At 49.3% G+C, this 18,878-nt stretch overlaps 1 protein-coding gene across 1 annotated transcript; it reads left to right on the forward strand.

Annotated features, from left to right (window-relative positions):
* The first annotated feature begins 1,215 nt into the window (after positions 1–1,215).
* LOC138756444 (alpha-N-acetylgalactosaminide alpha-2,6-sialyltransferase 3-like) lies at positions 1,216–13,286 on the forward strand. Its single transcript, XM_069922938.1, has 5 exons — positions 1,216–1,375; positions 6,133–6,336; positions 6,789–7,195; positions 10,017–10,124; positions 12,972–13,286. Exons 1-5 carry the CDS (start codon positions 1,349–1,351, stop codon positions 13,159–13,161), a joined length of 936 nt encoding a protein of 311 aa, XP_069779039.1. The 5' UTR covers positions 1,216–1,348; the 3' UTR covers positions 13,162–13,286.
* The last annotated feature ends 5,592 nt before the right edge of the window (positions 13,287–18,878 follow it).

Here is an 18,878-nt window from a genome sequence, read left to right on the forward strand (position 1 = left end):
CCCATGATAAATATTCAGCATTCCTTTTTAAATTGAGCTGGAGTAAAGAGTTTTGAAAAATAAACGTGCACCAATGCAGGAGATGGGAGTAGCCCAGAATCCCAACTTGGTCAGCATGGAAGAGTTGGGCCGAAGGGCCTGGTCCGTACTGTTTGACTCCTACCTCTCAGTAAATGTGAATTTTCGGTATCCAATGATGAAGCAGCCAAAGATGGTCAGGTTCACATGCTGCCCAGAGTTTGCTGTAGTGATGCGTAGAGATTGGGATGGTTGGCCACTGCCATGCACAACTCTCTTGCTTTGTGCAAGATTTGACTCCAACCCGGTGTGTGTTTCCCCCTTCAATCTTCCCCCTCTACATTCCTCCAGAGCGATGTTTCACATCTAGTTAAAAGCCAGTTTAATGTCAGAGGCAGCCTCATTCACCTCACTGTGTGAATGCAATCCTTTGGTTCATGTTTGATGCATTGTATCCCAGCAACACTTTCCTTCATGCCCGAGGTTTTTAATGATTCAATGGATCAACAAGGTGGATTGTTTTGTGTAAGAACGTGTTCACTTTTGGAGAAAGAGCTTCAGTCGCTGTTCATTAAGGGGGAACTAAATACAACATGGCATCAGCTCTTGCAGCTTAACGCTGTGTGGGTGCGTGGGCACAGGAGTGTGCAGGTGAGAGAGCGTGATTGTGGTGTGTGAGAGTGTGTGGTGGAGAGAGGGTGTGAATTTGTGGTGTGAGTGAGAGTGTGAGAGTGCGTGTGTGTGCATATGCACATGCGTGTGCACTTGTGTGCGAGCAGGTGTACATGAGTGTGAGTGTATGTGTGTGGTGTGTAAGAGTGTGAGTGTGCTGTGTGTTAGCAAGTGTGTGTGTGTGAGAGTAAGTGTGTGTGTGGTGTGTGTGAGTGTGAGTGTGAGTTTGTGTGGTGTGTGACAGAGTGAGTGTGTGTGTGTGTGGTGTGTGAGTGAATGTGAATTTGTGTGGTGTGTGAGTGTGTGACAGAGTGAGTGTGTGTGTGGTGTGTGAGTGTGTGAGAGAGTGAGTGTGTGTATGTGGTGTGTGAGTGTGTCTGTGCGTGTGCAGTTAGAAAACTGTAATTATCAGCTATAATTCAGACTGTGGCCTGCAGCAAATGAAATAGAAATTGCCTTCCTCTCTGTCACATGACCTGGGGGAGGTGGGGAGATGAGATGGGGGAGGGAAAGGAGAGAGAGAGAGAGAGAGAGAGATCAGACATCACAGGCAAGCATGGTGCTTTGACAACATGCAGATGGCTGTTTGTGTGGAAGAGGGCCAGCTTCTCCAGACACAAGCACACCCCTCCTCTCTGCACCGAGCAGTACCAGTGGAATGAAGATGACCTGCCCTCAGAGGACGGTAAATGTATCTTTTATTGCTTCTCACCCATTTGTACATTCAGCTGGGATCCAAGGGAGGCCGAGGGGCGGACAGGGTGGTCAGCAGGAGTCCCTATATCTCTGCGCTGCCATTGCGCTGGGGTGACATTTGTCTCACCCATCACTCTCCTGTCAGTCAACCCATTGACTCCAAGGCTGAAAGAAATGTGACAGTTGCCAATGTAAAAGTGAAATGTATGTGCTTTTTTTGTTATATAAAATAGACTTTATTTCACAAATACATCAAGGTCATCAAACAAAGCATGATACACAAGACAACTATATTATAATGTTGCTCGCCTTGTAGAGGAGGAAGTGAACACCCGGCGGTGCCCAGCACTCCCGAAACCCTTCCATGGATCCCGAGGACAGCGCATGCTTCCTGTCTAAGGTCCCACAGAAGATGCCCGGCGTCATTGCAGGTGGAGCCTGGAGCTCCCCGCTTCCAGGGTTTGACCAGGCCCCGGAGCATCCCCCTCCTTCCCTCTCTGGGTGGCCAAAGAGGGTGGGGCTGAAACGCAGCCGGACCGCAAGGAGCCTCCTCTCCAGTGCGGCAAAGAGGAGCTGCAACCTCACTCCCCCCCATGTACCTGGTCTCCCAGCTGGGAGATCCGTGTACCGACTCATCACAGGGCACTGCTCAGTGTAGTCCCCTCCACCCCAGGTCCCCAAGGTACAAGGGCCCACGATCGGCAGATGGAAACACAATGCCAGGGTGTATTGGGGCAGTGAAGCAGGGTGAGGAAAGGGACTGGTGAACCGTACAGGAACGCCGTCCCATCCCTTTGGAATGGCACAGCGGGTGTTGGCGAGAGACGGCTCAGGTTGTGCGGGACAGGTTCCCAAAAAGACCCCAGGGGCCTTGATCCAACAAGCAACTCCGGTTGAGTGGAGGTGAGCCCAGCCAGAATCGCTTTCCCCCACCCTAGCCCAGTAAAGCAGGGCTGGGGTGGGTTGTTCACATGGCCGCTGGTGGAGGGGGGGCTCCTGGCTGAAGGCAGCTATGTTCCAGTAATAGCTGGAAAACCCTCGCAGCGAGCACAACCGACCCGCCGCTGGCAGCAGCCATGCGCCCTCATGAAGGCAGCGGCCCTGTCGGAGTGATCGGAGAAAGTACATGGTCAGCATGTACCATCTGGGAGGGTGCTCACCATACAGGAATCTCTGCAGGGTCCTGAGGCAGAGAGCCGCTAACTGTGTTCGCACACACACACACCAGCGACTGTCCACCCCCACCAATCGGTAGACTTAGGATCACCACAGGGACCTGAAGCTTCCTATTGCCACAAAAGAAGCCCACCAACTTCTTCTGGATTCTCAGGGTAAAGGCAGCATGTGACCAACTGGTACCATATAAGATTGAGGCCACCAGCTGGTTGATAACCACCACATTGCCTCAGTAAGAAAGAACCTCAAGGAGCCCTGACAGACCATCCCCGACCTGACAGACCATCCCCGACCTGACACCACCCCGGACTGACACACCGCCCCGACCTGAGATACCGTCCTGTCCTGACACACCGCCCCGACCTGAAACGCCTTCCCCGACCTGACACGCCGTCCCGATCACCTTCTGCTCTGAACCAGCTAAATTACACTGGCTCCTGGTTTGAACAATTTCACCATTGTTTTCAAATCCTACCACCTCCCCCCACCAGCCCCGCTCCGTAACCCCACACGACCCTCCTGATGGTCCATTTGTGGCCTCCTGCTCAACCCTAAATTTACACGTTCCACAATTGCTGGCAATACCTCTATTAAGTCCCACAGCTCGAGAATTCACTACTCCCACAGTCATCCTTATCTTTGCCCCTCCTTATGATCATTTCACCAATCTTTGTGTGACCCTGTGCCAAAATTGGTTTGATAGCATCCTGACCCTGAGCTGTCGCTGTTTGAAATCTGAGCATCGTTCTCAAACTGCTATCAGTGCATGTTTATCAGAAAGTCAGGAAGGGGAAAACATGAACTGTTCAGCAGTTGGATGTTTTCATACCTCAAGATGTCCTAGGTAAACTTGTACCTCTCACTTTGTTCATTTAAGATTGGTCACAGTGTTTGAGCTACCGAAAGAAAATAGACACCCACACCGAGAGCAGTTCAGTTTATACAAATGTTTATTACAAATTCAAAAGCTGATTTCAAACTACAATATGCAAGCCCTTCCCAATTATACTTATCAATGCCTGGACTGGTCCCAACTGCCGAAGCGAGGCAATGACCGCACACTTGTAGTAGGTTGTCAGGGCGCTGGTAGCAGCTTCTCCACCTCCCCCGACCGAGACGTTAGCTGGACTCTAGAAGTTCTTCTTGCTTAGAGACGTTTCCACCCCTCAGAGAGTTTCCACTTCAGCAGTGGGACCATGGCTTATATTACCCAAAAAATTGTTTACTCATAGCTTATCTCTTTGAGTAAATTATTTAATTATCTTCAAGGTCTCCTGACAGTCTGCGACCAACAAAAGACATCTGCATCTCTGGGCCCCATGGTGGAATTTAGATTATGTCTTCTGATGCAACTGCATCCCTTCTTGCATAAGCTGGTCTAAATCCTCCATTACACAAGATCAACTTGTACCTGCAAAAGCAGAGCCTTTTTATTAGGCCGTGAGCTATGTGGACGAGTGTGTCATACTTAGGAAATCCATAGGATCAGAAGGAGCCCAATTATCCTCATGAATTGATGCCAAAATTCACTAAAATCGATATCAATATTCTTTGGTTCTGTGATTGAATGATTGGCCCGAGATTTTCATCACCAACTCGGTTCTGCTCCCTTTAGTACACTGTGCCCAGAGCAAATACCCCTTGAACTTAATACTCCCTCAGGACTGCCCCTTTTTTAAAAATATACTTTATTTCACAAATATTTCAAGGTCAGCAAACAACTACAAGGCACAAAACCCCACTATACAACTACAGTGAAACCTCATTAGAATGTAATTCATTAATCCGTGGAATCGCTTATATTGCTAACATTGATTTTAGGAAGCCAGGCTAACAGTGGCTCACTCCAAAATGGACTCTCATGACTCATTTACAAGATGTGTTTGTTAATAAGTGGAGCTTAAAGGTCTTATTATAGGGTTTGAGTCACAGTTTTCTGTTTTCCTGCTTCCTGAATCATGACCTGTATGCATCTGTTCCGCGACTCGGCTGTAATGCGGTACGAAACCTTGGACCCCCAACTACTGCGTTCTAATGATATATATGTATATATCTAATATACATCTAATGTATATTATAACATTGCCAGCCTTGTTGAGGAGGAAGTGCCCAGCGCTCCCGAAACCCTTCCACAGATCCCGAGGACAGCGCACGATCCCTTTCTAAGGACACCTGGGTGCGAAAGGTACCCCCGGAAGATGCCCATTGTGGGAGGGGCCCTGAGCTGCTCGCTTCCAGCAGCCGTGGATGGAGAGTCTGGCCAGGCCCAGGAGTAAGGCGACCAGGACATCCCCCTCCCCCTTCAAAGATGAAGAGGGTGGGGCTGTAATGCGACCAGAATGCAAGGAGGAGCCTCTTCAGAAAAGCAAAGAGGGGCTGCAACCTCTCACACCCCCATGTACATGTGGTACAGGGTCTCCTCCAGCCCACATTGGCACATTGTTGGGGTAGTGCAGCACTGTTCTGCCCTTAGACAATTGATCATTCTTTTGGTATTGTTCCCCAAATGTGTATCATAGTCCCTCTGGACTGCCGATCCCTCAACACAGTTCCTTCAAAACAACCTTTTTTGGATGTGGACCCCTCCCTTAGTATTGCCCTTTTACAGTTTAGTATGCCCTAAGAACTGCCCCTCTCACAGTGCAACGCTCCCTCGGCATTCTTCGTTCCACTGAAAGATGACACTCCCTCCACCAGCACTGCGATTCCTCGGGACTGTCACTTCCAAGGCGTGGCATACCCTTCCGATAGCGCATCACTCTCCGACCGCCCGTCCGACTGCGTTCTTCAGCCTCCCCTCTGCCGGGTGCCCTCTTCACCTGGCTCCGCCACTGATTGCCAAGTTTATTGGCAACTTGATTCTGCAAGTACAACCTGACGAAGCAGCGTTCTCCAGTCCTCGGTGCAAAACATGCAGATGCACAACCAGACATAACACAAATACAGGCAAACAATACACATGCAGGGCAAGTATTCGGGTATACAAATAAATATTGTTTCATGAATATGAGTGTCTCGGATGGGCAATTCCTTTGGTCGTTCAGCATTCTCACTGCCCATGGGAAGAAGCTGTTCCTCAGCCTGTTGGTCCTGGCTCTGATACTCCTGTATCTCTTCCCCGACGGGAAGATGCTTTGGTAGGGGTTTTCTTCAGGCAACGATCTCGGTAGATCACGTTGATAGCGGCGGTGGGGGGGGGAGGATCCCATTGATCCTCTCTGCCACTCTTTTATATTCCTGTGGATTGACCTCCGATCCATTTCTCTGCAGCAACCGTTACACCCTGTGACGCAGCCGGCCAGGATGCTCTAAATAGAGCTCCTGTAGCAGGTTGACGTGGTGGCAGCTTTCCTCATGTTCTACCGTGAAGCGTTGCTATGATACAGAGAGCCTTCTGTACTGCCCTCCCTCCCACCCCCAGCAGTCCGAGCAATCTGTTGCTTTGGGGAATCTTCACAACAATCCCCCCTATCCTTGCCCCCCCCTCCCCCACCCCACAGGTCAGTTCATCCTTAATTTGTGCAACACTTTCCTTTATGACGACTGACAATTTGTTCTCTTTTCTCCCAGCGGAATGTTCTCCTGGCGATGGTACTGGCCGGAGGAGCGTCATTCCTCGTGGCCCTGGTCCTTTACATCCATCAGTGTCCCTATCCCATAATCCTCTCGCAAGTGACTGGCAAACCAGGCATTGACAGGCTCAGCCATTTTCTCGGTGGTTTGGGCCCGAAAGGCAAGGTGCTCCGGGGCTATGTTTCTCTCCCAGAGCAGCAGGTGAGTCCCTGGTACCCAGCAGGTACCAAGCAGAACAGGCCGTGAGATGAATTTGTGGTCGCAGGTACCCAGGGACAGGTAAGTTAATCAGTTGGCTAACAGGCAGTGCAGGAATTAAAAACATATACTTCGGGGATAATGTTACCATAAAACGAAAGTGCGGGCATAATGTGAGAGGAAAGCACCATTAATTATGGCAAGGAATCCTCATTTAAGAATAAGAGCTATGTTTGTCAGGGATCGGAGGCAAAGATTGGCAGTCCAGAGGGAGGGTCTTATAACAGACGGGGCAGCGCTAAGGGGCAGATACACAGTTGGAGAAACAACACTGAGAGAATGATCAGTTATCTTGGGGCAGTACTGAGGGTGTGCTCAGAATGATGCATATTTGATGGTTGGGACAGATCCTGCAGTGAGACATAAACCATGTAACAATGTATGTCCTATCCCAGCCACTGATCCTCACCTGTCGGCAGTGCAGCATCATCTCCAGCTCTGGACAGATGTTGGGCATGCAGCTTGGAGCAAAGATCGACCAATCGGAATGCATCTGGAGGATGAACAACGCTCCAACACGAGGCTTCGAGAAGGACGTGGGCAGCAAGACAACCGTGAGGGTGGTGTCCCACACCAGTACCCCTCTCCTTCTCCGCCAAGGAGCCTTCCTCTCTGGCCTCAACACGTCCTTCCACATCTTCTGGGGACCTCAGCGTAACATGAGGAGAGATGGCAAGGGAATTGTCTACAACATGCTCCGGAGCATCAGCAGTCGCTTTCCCGACGCCAAGATCTACACGCTGACAGAGGAACAGATGCGATTCTGTGATGTGGCCTTTAAACAGGAGACTGGCAAAGACAGGTAGGAAGTGCAAGACCCCACAGTCCCCGTCACTGATGAGAAACCAGATTATCAGTAAAGTGTGAGGAGAGGCACCAACAGGCAGACCACTGTGCTAACACTGACACACTCATCCGGAGTCTGTTCAAACACTGACACACTCCCCCGGAGTCTGTGCGAACACTGACGCACTCCCCCGGAGTCTGTGCGAACACTGACGCACTCCCCCGGAGTCTGTGCGAACACTGACGCACTCCCCCGGAGTCTGTGCGAACACTGACGCACTCCCCCGGAGTCTGTGCGAACACTGACGCACTCCCCCGGAGTCTGTGCGAACACTGACGCACTCCCCCGGAGTCTGTGCGAACACTGACGCACTCCCCCGGAGTCTGTGCGAACACTGACGCCCTCCCCCGGCGTCTGGGCGAACACTGACGCCCTTACCCGGAGTCTGTGCGAACACTGACACACTCCCCCGGAGTCTGTGTGAACACTGACACACCCCCCCGGAGTCTGTGCGAACACTAACGTACTCACCTGGAGTCTATGAGAACACTGACGCCCAAGCCCGGAGTCTGTGCGAACACTGATGCCCTCCCCCGGAGTCTGTGTGAACACTGACGCCCTCCCCCGGAGTCTGTGCGAACACTGATGCCCTTGCCCGGAGTCTGGGCGAACACTGACACACACCCCAGAATCTGTGTAAACACTGACACTCCTCACCAGTCTGTGCGAACTTTGATAAGCAGTGATTCTGGTCAAATATTTCACATTTCATCCCCTTCTGTTGCCCCCCAGCCAGAACTCCCTTCTGTTATTCAACAGCCTTTGCTTCTCTCATTTATCCACTACTTCACCTTTGGTGCCGTTCATCCCTCTGCCTTCCACACTTTCAGACTTTCCTCCTAATCTCTCTGCCCCTTCCCCTGGATCGTAAAACCTCTTCCCCTCCCACTCTTGCCCTGTTTGACAAAGAGGCATCAACCTCAAACCTCAGGAGTAAGACACAAAAGTCCGTAGACACCGTGGTTGAAGTTAAAACACAATTCGGGAGAAATTCAGCAGGTCGAACTGTGTCCTTTGTCGAGCAAAGATAAAAATACGTAATCAATGTTCCGGGGTTGAGCCCCTCATCAAGGGATAAGCAAAATGTCACCAGGCACCCGAACAAAACAGAAACGTTGGTTATTTTTGGTTGTACCTTGAAATTGGTAATGTATCTTTATCTTTGCTCCCTTTCAGGGATTAGAAGAAATTGTATTAGTACAGTATCGTATAACTGCAGTATTTGAGTTACACACTTTTTACAGTTCAATTATAATGGTCTTCACCATCCAGAATGCCCTCAAGCCCCTGTGGCGCTCACTGGTCCCAGAAATCCCCCATCGTACCCCTCTCCAGGGACACGTGGGCATAACGGTAAACCCTTGGGAAGATAGACAGGCAGTCACCCTGGGCCGATCCCGCTGCCTGGACCCACGGGTGGCCATCTTGGCCAAGCCCAGAAGCAAACCAACCCAGGAGATTCCTCTGAGCGACCCACGCCAGGATGACCAAAAATCAGGAGCATGGGGCTGAAATGTGGCCAAATCGTGAGGAGAGCAGATATTCAAACAGAGGCTGCAACCTCTCATACTCCGTGTACATGGTACAGCTCAGGGCAATGCTTTCCACCCCAGGTCTCCAGGGTAACAGCAGAGAACTACTTCGTAAAGAGACCTTTGACCTGCTGAGTTTAACCTCCATTTTATTTTCTGATCTGTATGTCTATAGAGGACAAGTAACATTTTCTGTTTAAACCCAGAAAACAACCTTTAATATCGAGGGCAGGAACCCTTGCTGAACAGCGTGGTGTTGTATTGGTGGGGTGACATGGTTAGCGCCACGTTATTTCAGCGCCAGCGACCCGGGTTCGAATCCCGCCCTGTCTATAAGGAGTTTGTGCGAGTTTCTTCCAGGTGCTCCGGTTTCCTCCCACCCTTCAAAATATACCGGGGTTGTAGGTCAGTTGGGTGTAATTGGGCAGCACGGACTCGTGGGCCGGAAGGGCCTGTTACCTCTCAATTAAAAATCATTTCTAATTCCCTCTTAATTTCCGTCAGATTACTCGGGGAGGTGAGATATTTAACATGGTACTGGCCAGTTTAACGGCTACCATGTTTAGAATACGTGGTGAATCGGTGACACCCAGCCACACTGACACACACACTGTGATACCTCTGGTGGAGCCGCAAACTCATCAGTCCAAAGAGCCGAGATCTGTCTGCGTGGAGTTTGCACGTTCTCCCCTGGGTTTCCTGCTGTTTGCTGCCACTTGTGGGTCGGCCGGTTCATTTTCTGCTTCAAGTTGCCCCCAGAGCATTGGCGAAATCTGGAGATGGGACATGGGTGGAAATTTTGAAAAAAAAAGACACACAGCACGGTAGCTGGTCTTTTCAGCCCACGGGCCCGTGCCGACAAATTACACCCAGTTGACCTACAACCCCTGGTACGTACGAAGGGTAGGAGGAAACTGGAGCCCCCAGCAGAAGCCCACATGGGCACGGTCAGAACGTACAAACTCCTTACAGACATCTCAGGATTCGAAGTCGGGTCACTGCTGATGTAACAGTGCTAACCACCCCAAATTGGACCAGTGTAAACAGATAGCTGGTGCAGACTTGATGGGCTGAAGGGACTGTTGCTGACCTGTTGCTCACTCTCTGGAGTCGGTATTTGCGATACGATCATTCAGTGGGGAGGGAGTGGCGTTCGATTCCCCCCTGTCCTGGGATGGTTATGGGACATTGTGTGGGTTCCTCACCCTCGCCCTCCAAGTCTAACCTCATTCTTTGTGTTGTAGGGTGCTCTCTGGCTCTTACCTCAGCACAGGGTGGTTCACTTTTATCCTGGCGATGGAAGCCTGCGACACCATCCACGTCTACGGGATGATCAACGACACTTACTGCAGGTACGGTGTGTTGGAGAGGGGGGGTGGCCAGCGGTCGGGACCGGAATCTGTAAGGAGTTTACGTTCTCCTGATGCCTGAGGGTTCCAGTTTCCTTCCACCATTCAAAACGTACCAGGGATGTAGGTTAATTGGGTGTAAATTGGACAGAACATGGGTCAAAGTGGCCGTATGTTTAAATTTAAATTTAATTTAAGAAAAGACTTCCGACCTCTCTGGTCAGACATCCCTCCAGGGCGAGCATGTGGATTATCCTTTGTTTGGGGCGGTTTCCTGCCTGACCTGTTGGATAATCCCCTGAAGAACGGGTGCTGGAAGGGAACAGATACACTCAAGCAGCTGAGGGGTGGTGGAGAGAGAAGGACGTGTCAGCAGGTCCCGTCGCGGTGTTAAGATGGCAGCGTCTGTGGGTGGAACAATGACTGGAGTCGATGGACGAGGCAGAAAAAGCAGGAAGGTCATTGGTCAGCGGGGCAGCATCATCCCTGATGCTGGGAATAATGCCACCTCAGGGCTGTTAGACAGAGGATGGCCTCACGCAACGGTGTGAGGAGCATAGGAATTTGGCAGAGGGAGTCGGGAAACACTTGGGCATCAAGGTTTAGGAGAGGACGGACTTCCACTTACTACACATTGCCATCTCTGAAGAATGTCAACAGCCAACCTGGATTAAGGGAGCTCCATGTTCAGTGAGGAGAAAAATGGGCAGCATGGTTCGTGCGACACTGTAACAGCGCCAGCGACCTGGGCTCGAATCCAGAGACTGCACGTTCTCCCCGTGACTGTGTGGGCTTCCTCAGGGGGCTCCGGTTTCCTCCCACCCTTCAAAATGTGCGCTAATTGGGTGTAATTAGGCGGCACAGGTCTCCATAAGATATAGGAGCAGAAGCAGGCCATTTGGCCCATCAAATCCATTCAGCACTCTATCATGAGCTAATCCATTCTCCCACTCAGCCCCACTCCCCATAACCTTTGATAACCTCAGATCTCCGCCTTAAACAGACCCATGGCAGCAAATTCCAGAGGTTCACCACTCTCTGGCTAAACAAATCTCCGTTTTAAATGTGCGTCCTTCAATCCTGAAGTGTCCAATGGTCCTCGAACATGGCAAGCAACTTTCCCACATCTGCTCTGTCCAGGCCTTTCAACATTCGAAATACTTCTGTGAGGTTCTCCACCCCCCCCCCTCCCCCCACCATTCTTCTGAAGTCCATGTTGTAAATTAAAAAATTGAGTGTTTTATTAATTCACAGGATCTGGGAGTCATTGATAAAGCCAGCATTTTTAGACATACAGCATGATAGCAGGCCTACAAGTTCGTGCCACCCAATTTACACCCAATTAACCTACACTCCCGATACATTTCAAATGGTGGGAGGAAACCAGAGCCCCTGGGGAAAACCCATGAAGACATGGGGAGAACGTAGAAACTCCTTACAGACGGCGCGGGATTCGAACCCCAGTCCCAATCACTGGCACTGTAAAGGTGTTGCACTAACCACCCTACCCATCTCTTATTGAACTAGAGAAGGTCGCGGTGAATGAACTCAGGAGCCCCACTATTGAAGGCGGTCCCACAATGCTGTGGAGCGGGGCGTTTCAGGGCCCAGACCCAATTACAGTGGAGGGTTGCTGACCTATTCTTTGGCCAGGATAGAGGGCAGCTCTGCCAGTGGTGATATTGCTGTACAAGCACTGCCCCTTCTCCATCCTGGTGAGAGAGGCCATGAGTTTGGTTGTTGACGTGAGTAACTGCAGTTCATTCTGTGTCCACTGCAGCCTGGGGGGGTGTCATTGGTGGAGTGTTTTCAGGTTGAACGATCCAATGCAGAGTTCCATCAGAGCCTTGGTCCATGCCTTGAAAGTAATGCAAAGGCTTCGGGATTCATTGGACTCATTTTTACTTCTCTTTCTCTTATTGCAGGGGCCGCCGGGCACCTGCTAATGGTGACTCTTTGCCTTATGACAGACAGGAGTAAATTTTGTGTATATTGCATTTTTTTGTATTATTACATGACAATAAAATGAATCCTGATCTTGAGGAGAGTCACATCACGGGATACGCAGGCTCTGATGTGTTTTGGAACCCTGTTCATTTTCCATCTGGTCTGGTTTTGTCACTGGTGATGTTTCTGAGGGGTAAACGTTGGTTCCAGTGTGCTGTGGTCGTTCCTGAGGTAGCAAGATGGGGGCTTTTATGATAGGAATGGAGGTGTGCGATTACCAAGACCGTGTGGGGCCTGTGAATGCCTGACGTTATTGCTTCAACCTCATGGACTTCCAGATGATTTCCAAGTTTGCAACCTATCTCCAGAAAATAAGATTGAGTAGATTGGGTCTTTATTCAGTGGCGTGTAGAAGGTTGAAGGGGGATTTGATAGAGGTATATAAAATTATGAGGGGAATAAATAGAGTAGTTGTGAATAGGCTCTTCCCCTTGAGGGTAGGGGAGATTGGAATGAGGGGTCATAAGTTAAGGGTTAAGGGTTAGGGGGCAAAACTTTAGAAGTAACACTCCGAGAGTGGTGGCTGAGTGGAATGACCTTCCGGAAGAGGTGGTTGCAGCACGGTCAGTTTTGTCATTTAAGAGGAGGTTGGATCAGTGCATGGATGTGAGGGGGTTGGAGGGTTATGGGCAGGGAGCAGATAGGTGGAACTAGTGGAGTTCACTTAAATTGGTGCGGACTAGAGGGGCCGAGATGGCCTGTTTCTGTACTGTAATTGTTATATCTCTCTGTTTCTCCCTATCCCTCTTCTCTCCCTCACTCCCTTTTCCCTCTTCTGCTCCCTCTCTCCTCTTCTCCCCCTCTCCCCTTCCCTCTCCCTCCCCCGCCTCCTCTCTTCTACAGCACGGAAGGCCACAGGAACGTCCCATACCACTATTACGAGCCCAGTGGCCAGGAAGAATGCACGGAGTATTACCTGCACGAGAATGCCCGGTATGGAGGGCACAGGTTCATCACGGAGAAAACAGTCTTTGCCAAGTGGGCGAAGGAAAGGAAGATCAGGTTCTTCAATCCCACCTGGCAGGTCTCCTGACCAAGGCTTTACCATCGAGCTGCCATCCTCAGACACCAGTGGTCGGGCCCTCACTTACTGCGGTGTGAAGCCAAGCTAATTTCTGTTTCTGTAATGCTACAAATAAATATTACCCCATCGATCTATTGGTGCAAGGATCAATTGGAGATCTTCGTTTCTTCTTCAATAGCTAAAGTGTAGGCTTATATGAGGCATTCCCCATTATTGCACACACTTTTACGAGCACTTCAAAGTGGGTTCACTGGTGTTGGTGTGGTAACTCAAGGAGCCACCCCCCCTCATTTGATGGACCCCCCCTCCCCCATACCAGGCCAAACAGAATCAGTAATGGCTTTTTGTACTTTCCCCTTCTTTTCCTTTAATTACTACTTAATTCTCAAAAAAGTTACTGATGTAGGTTCACAAATACTAATGATCACAATATTGTAGCTAAAACACCAGAAAGTTTGACAAAAGCAGTGACTTTAAAAGCACCAGCAGCAATGAAAACAACAGTGCGTGCTTATAGAGCAGGTAGATGAAACCACGGGATTCGAAGTGTCATTGTAATTGGCGAATAATGACAGCTCTGACCGGAGCCCATTAGAAGGTTCAGAAAGGAAATTAGCATTGAGTTTTGGAGGGGTATTGATACGTATTAACTGGACTTACAAAAAATGTTTTTGTTGTTATATCTAACTTCAGGGATATTTTTATTACAAATAATACATTTCTGCTGAAACACTGCACAAAAACTTTACAGACAGTTATTTTGGTGTCAGCCCCTCTGATGGTGTCACCCAGTGCGGTCCACACCCCCCTCGCAATGTCAGTGGAAACATGAAATTCTGTCGACACTGTGATTGTAGTAAATATACAAAAGTGCAGGTCCCACAGTGTCCAGAGGAGGTAAAGATTGCCATCTCCAAGTCTTCCCACTTGTGCCCTGGTCGCCAACTGGAGGCCAACTGCACAAGTACCAAACTTACCCTCAATGTGGGGAGTGAAGTTAGCGAGGGAATGGAAATGAGGATGCTTTCAGAGAAAGTGGACAGCCTCAAAGGGCTGAATGGCCTTTAACATGACACAGAGAAAGAGCTGTTGGTTCTACAGCCAACCATTCGTGACCTTTCCCCATGGGTTGGTGCAACCCATTTACAGCGCCAGCGATTGGGACCGGATCGGGGTTCGAGTCCCGCGCTGTCTGTTAGGAGTTTGTACGTTCTCCCCGTGTCTATGTGGGTTTTCTCTGGGGGCTCTGGTTTCCTCCCACTGTTCAAAACGTTTGGGGGGGGGTGTAGGTTGATTGGGTGTAAATTGGGCGACACGGACTTGTGTGCCAAAATGGCCTGTTACCGTGCTATATATCTACATTAAATTAAAACATTTCAAATCCTTGCAGTTCACACTGCACTTTCAAGCAGTGAATTACAGATTAAGGGCAGCACGGTTAATAGAGGTGCTAGCATAATGCCATTACAGCACCAGCCATATGGGATCGAATCCGGTGCTGTTTGTACATTCTCCCCACGTCTGTGTAACAGGTTTGCATAGGGCGTAGAAAAAGAGACGTCACACAGAATTGTTTTTCAGCATTTATTCGCTCCTTGTAGTAGGCAAAATAACACAACCATTGCCTTCTGGTCTTTCATCCTTTTCTCCCTTAGCAAGGTAACAAGTCGTGTGTTTATTCTTTTCCTCAACCACACATAGATACTTTATTTTAACATTTCAATATGTACTCAACTCAGTGTACACGGTACACGAGAGCTTTTAAGATTTGCAAAGGAAAACATTTCACACTTTAAAATCTTTTCAAACTATATTAAAAAAAACTAGATATACAAAGTGAAAAACAGTGACACCCAGTGGGGGACTTAAAAACTGCATGGAGGAACTAACTGGCCAAAATCATACATTTAACAAGGAAATTTGTACCTGTAGAAGGCAAAATAACACAACGATTGACTTCTGATTTTTCGTCCTTTTCTGCACCTTAGCTCCTAAGCATTCAAAATAACAAAATTTACACTATGAAATCTCAGCAACGCCGCACATGGTGATGGAGCCAAAACACCAGTAAGATAAAAACATCCATAAAATTTATATTAAAGGTTAAAACAATACAAAACCAACAGTAAAGCATAAATCAATGAACAACATACATTAAGACTGATAACATAAACAATTCATTTTCCAAATAAAACGTTAAAATAGCCCAGAAACAAAGTTCACCCACACTTACCCTCAGCAAGTAACAAGCATGGTGAGGAACAGGAAGGGTGGGGCTTGAGAGGTGCAGAAGAGGTGTGCACTGCATAACTCATTCCAACCGGAAACATTAATAAAATAATAGCAAATACAAATTACTCATTGAGATAAAATTCACAAATCCAGAATTGAGAATAAAAATTATTAAAATGCATTTTTAATCTGTTACACCTAGTGCTCTGGTTTCCTCCCACTGTTCAAAATATAGGTCAACTGGGTGTAATTAGGTAGTACAGGACTGTGGGCTGAATGGCTTACTATCATTCTCTCTTGCCAGATGGATGGTTCCCTTCCTCTTATTATCCCTTTCCCAAACTGGATATCCGACCTATGACCCCTGTTCACTGGCCCTTCTGCAGTGGAACGAGAACTCTCCACTCCCGGTATCGGAAACCCTCCTTCACCTGAAACTCATGGTGGGGGGGGAAAGAATGAAACTTCCAGTCAGTGATGGACTAGGCCAGCTATTCTCAATGTGGGGGAGGTGGGGGAGGGGGGGGAGGGGGGAACCAGCACATTTAAGTGGGAAATTAGATCCTTAATAAGGGAGGCCCAAGGAGCACAGGGGATAGAAGTATAGAAGAAACCAACTGAACCTGACGGCCGTGAAACACGAAGGTCTGCAGATGCTATGATTATACAGTACATTTCCCCATATCTGAAAAGCCTGGGGCCAGACATTTTACAGTTAACTGGATTTTTCCGATAACTGAACAATGGGTTTAAAGCAGCCAAGCAGCGTTAGCAGAATACTTGTATCGGCCATCGCTGATCCCGTCCTGGCGCCCGAGGTCGTCGCTTCTGCCTGTGAGCCCAAGGTCCTCCGCTCCTGCCCTGGGGGTGAGGGCCTGCTCTCCTTGACGACGCCGGGGCAGCGGAGAACCAGGAACCGCGGAGGGTAAAGAAGAAATTGAAAGAGAGAGGGGAGGGAGTCACCTGAGAGGAGGGGGCACATTGGGACTGGGGGGCATTCCGCTCCCCCCCCAAACGAGGTGCTGTGCCCCCTCCCCACCTATGGTCATGGCCATCCCACCCCCACTCCCTCCCGCGTCACTAGCAGGTAGATTGATGCACGCTAGCGACTCTCCACCCACCCCCCCCCCCATTGTGTGCATCGAGCAACAGTAGCATTGAGTGATGCCTGACGCAATAAAAAGAGCCCACATTGGAGGTGGGAGGCCTCAACAACAGGGAGGATCCTGCTAGCACCCCCACCATCGACAGGTCGGATCCTGTCCTCCCCCCAACTTGTTAATGCCCTCCCCCCTCTGGTGCCGACCCTGGGTGGAACACAGGAGAGAGGGAAGGTGAGAATGATTGGAGGAGGGGGGTGTCTTGGCTCTGTAAATGAAGAGTAAGGGGAAAGGGGGCAGGGGGAACGAACAGCTTCACAGGGAAGGGGGGCCGTAAACTTTGAGCAGAGGTTGAGAATGGCTGGTCTAGACGCTGTTCCATCTTCATGTGTGGATTTGATGATGCCATGTTTATTGTCATACAGTGTACAATGTAGATGAGCACTGAAATTCTGTAATTACAGCACAGTACAGGCCTTTCGGCCCATGATGTTGTGCTGACCTAAAAAAGAACTAAACCCTCTCTACCTCTATTTTACCTCCATCCACATGTCTAAGAGTCTCTTAAAGGCCCCTAATGTTTCAGCCTCCACCACCATCCTTGGCAAGGCATTCCAGGCACCCACAACTCTCTGTGTAAAAGACTTACCCCCTGACGTTTCCCCTAAACTTCCCTCCCATCACTTTTTACAGATGTTCTCTGGTGTTTGCTACCCCTACCCTGGGAAACAGGCACTGGCTTTCCACCTTATCTCTGCCTCTCAGAATCTTGTAGATCTCTATTGAGTCACCTCTCATCCTTTTTCACTTCAAAGAGAAAAGTCTCTTGCCTCATAAAACTTATTTTCCAATCCAGACAACAACCTGGTAAATCTCCTCTGCCCCCCTCTCCATACCTTCCACATCCCTCCTGTAATGAGGTGACCAGAACTGAACACAATATTCTCAGTGTGGTCTCACTGGAGATTTGTAAAGCTGCAATATTGCCTCACAACTCCTGAACTTAATCTCTCGACTGATGAAACCCAACATCCAACGAGTCTTCTTATCTATTCTATCAAACTGCACAGCAGCCCTGGGAGATGTATGGATTTAGACGCCAAGGATCCTCTGTTCCTCCACACTGTTAAGTATCCGACCATTAACCCTGTACTCAGCCTTCAAGTTTGTCCTTCCAAAATGCATCACCTCACACTTATCCAGACTGAACTCCATCTACCACTTTTCCACCCAACTCTGTCTATATTTATTTGTAAACTACAACAGTCTTCAGCTCCATCCACAACTTCTTCCAACCTTTGTGTTATCTGCAAACTTACTCACCCATCCGTCCGCCTCTTCATCCAGGTCATTTACAAAAATCACAAAGAGCAGGGATCCCAGACAGATCCCTGCAGCCCCTCCACTAGTCACCGGCCTCCAGGCTGAATAGTTTCCAAGCCAATTTTTTATCCACAATGCCAAGGAGGGGGGGGGGGATTTATTTGAAATCCTGCGACCGTGGGTCAGGGCCCAAGATGGCGGCGCCTATTAATCGGCAGGAGTCGGCTGCTGCAGACTCTGGGGAAGCAGAGGACTGGAGCAAGTAATCAGATGAGGGGAAGACCAACGCCCCCCCCACCCCCACACAGTATGAGAAGGAGAAGCAGGGATGGTGACCACAGCAGAGGATCGGAGCTGCTGGAGGCTCGAGGCAAGGAACCCATGGGCTTCTGGTGACCACTGTCGGTGGACTCACGGACTGCTGGAGGCTGGCTCCAATTGGCCAGAGAGGGTATCGGGTATCGGAACCAGGATGCGAGGAGGTGTCAAGGGCGCTCAAGGGTTCCTGACCGCATCGGAGGTTCGGATCTGGAGCTCGGGTCGCCAATGGTTTGGACTGGACTCTGTGTGGCTACGGACATTCGGCGTCTCTGGGGGGGTGAGGACTCCCTTTTGCTTCTCTATCTCTCTGATTGTAAGATCCTGCCGGTGGCAAATCCATCTTGCAGCAGGCAAAAAGAAATTTCATGTAATTACTATGATAATAATAAATTCAATCTTTAACCTTAAAATCCATATTCACCACATCTACCACCCAAACTTCATCAATTTCTTTCACTTCTTCCTCAATAATCTTAAATAGCCTTGTGAGGCACGACCTTCCCCTCAAACGCTGTGCTGACAATCCCCAAGAAGGCTGGACTTCTGCAAATGCTCAGAAATCTTGTCCTTAAGAATCTCTCCAATAGTTTGCACTCACTGGCCTTTAATTCCCAGAATTCACCTTTTTTAAATGAGGGCAACCTTTGCCATTCTCCAATCCTCTGCCACCTTCCCCGTGGCTCCCCAGGTACCTAATAAATAAAAATAACAAAGCATCACAAGCACGCAATTATATTAAAAAGGCAATTA

The sequence above is a fragment of the Narcine bancroftii genome, chromosome 3 (assembly GCF_036971445.1).
Source record: "Narcine bancroftii isolate sNarBan1 chromosome 3, sNarBan1.hap1, whole genome shotgun sequence".
NCBI classification, from domain to species: Eukaryota; Metazoa; Chordata; class Chondrichthyes; order Torpediniformes; family Narcinidae; genus Narcine; species Narcine bancroftii.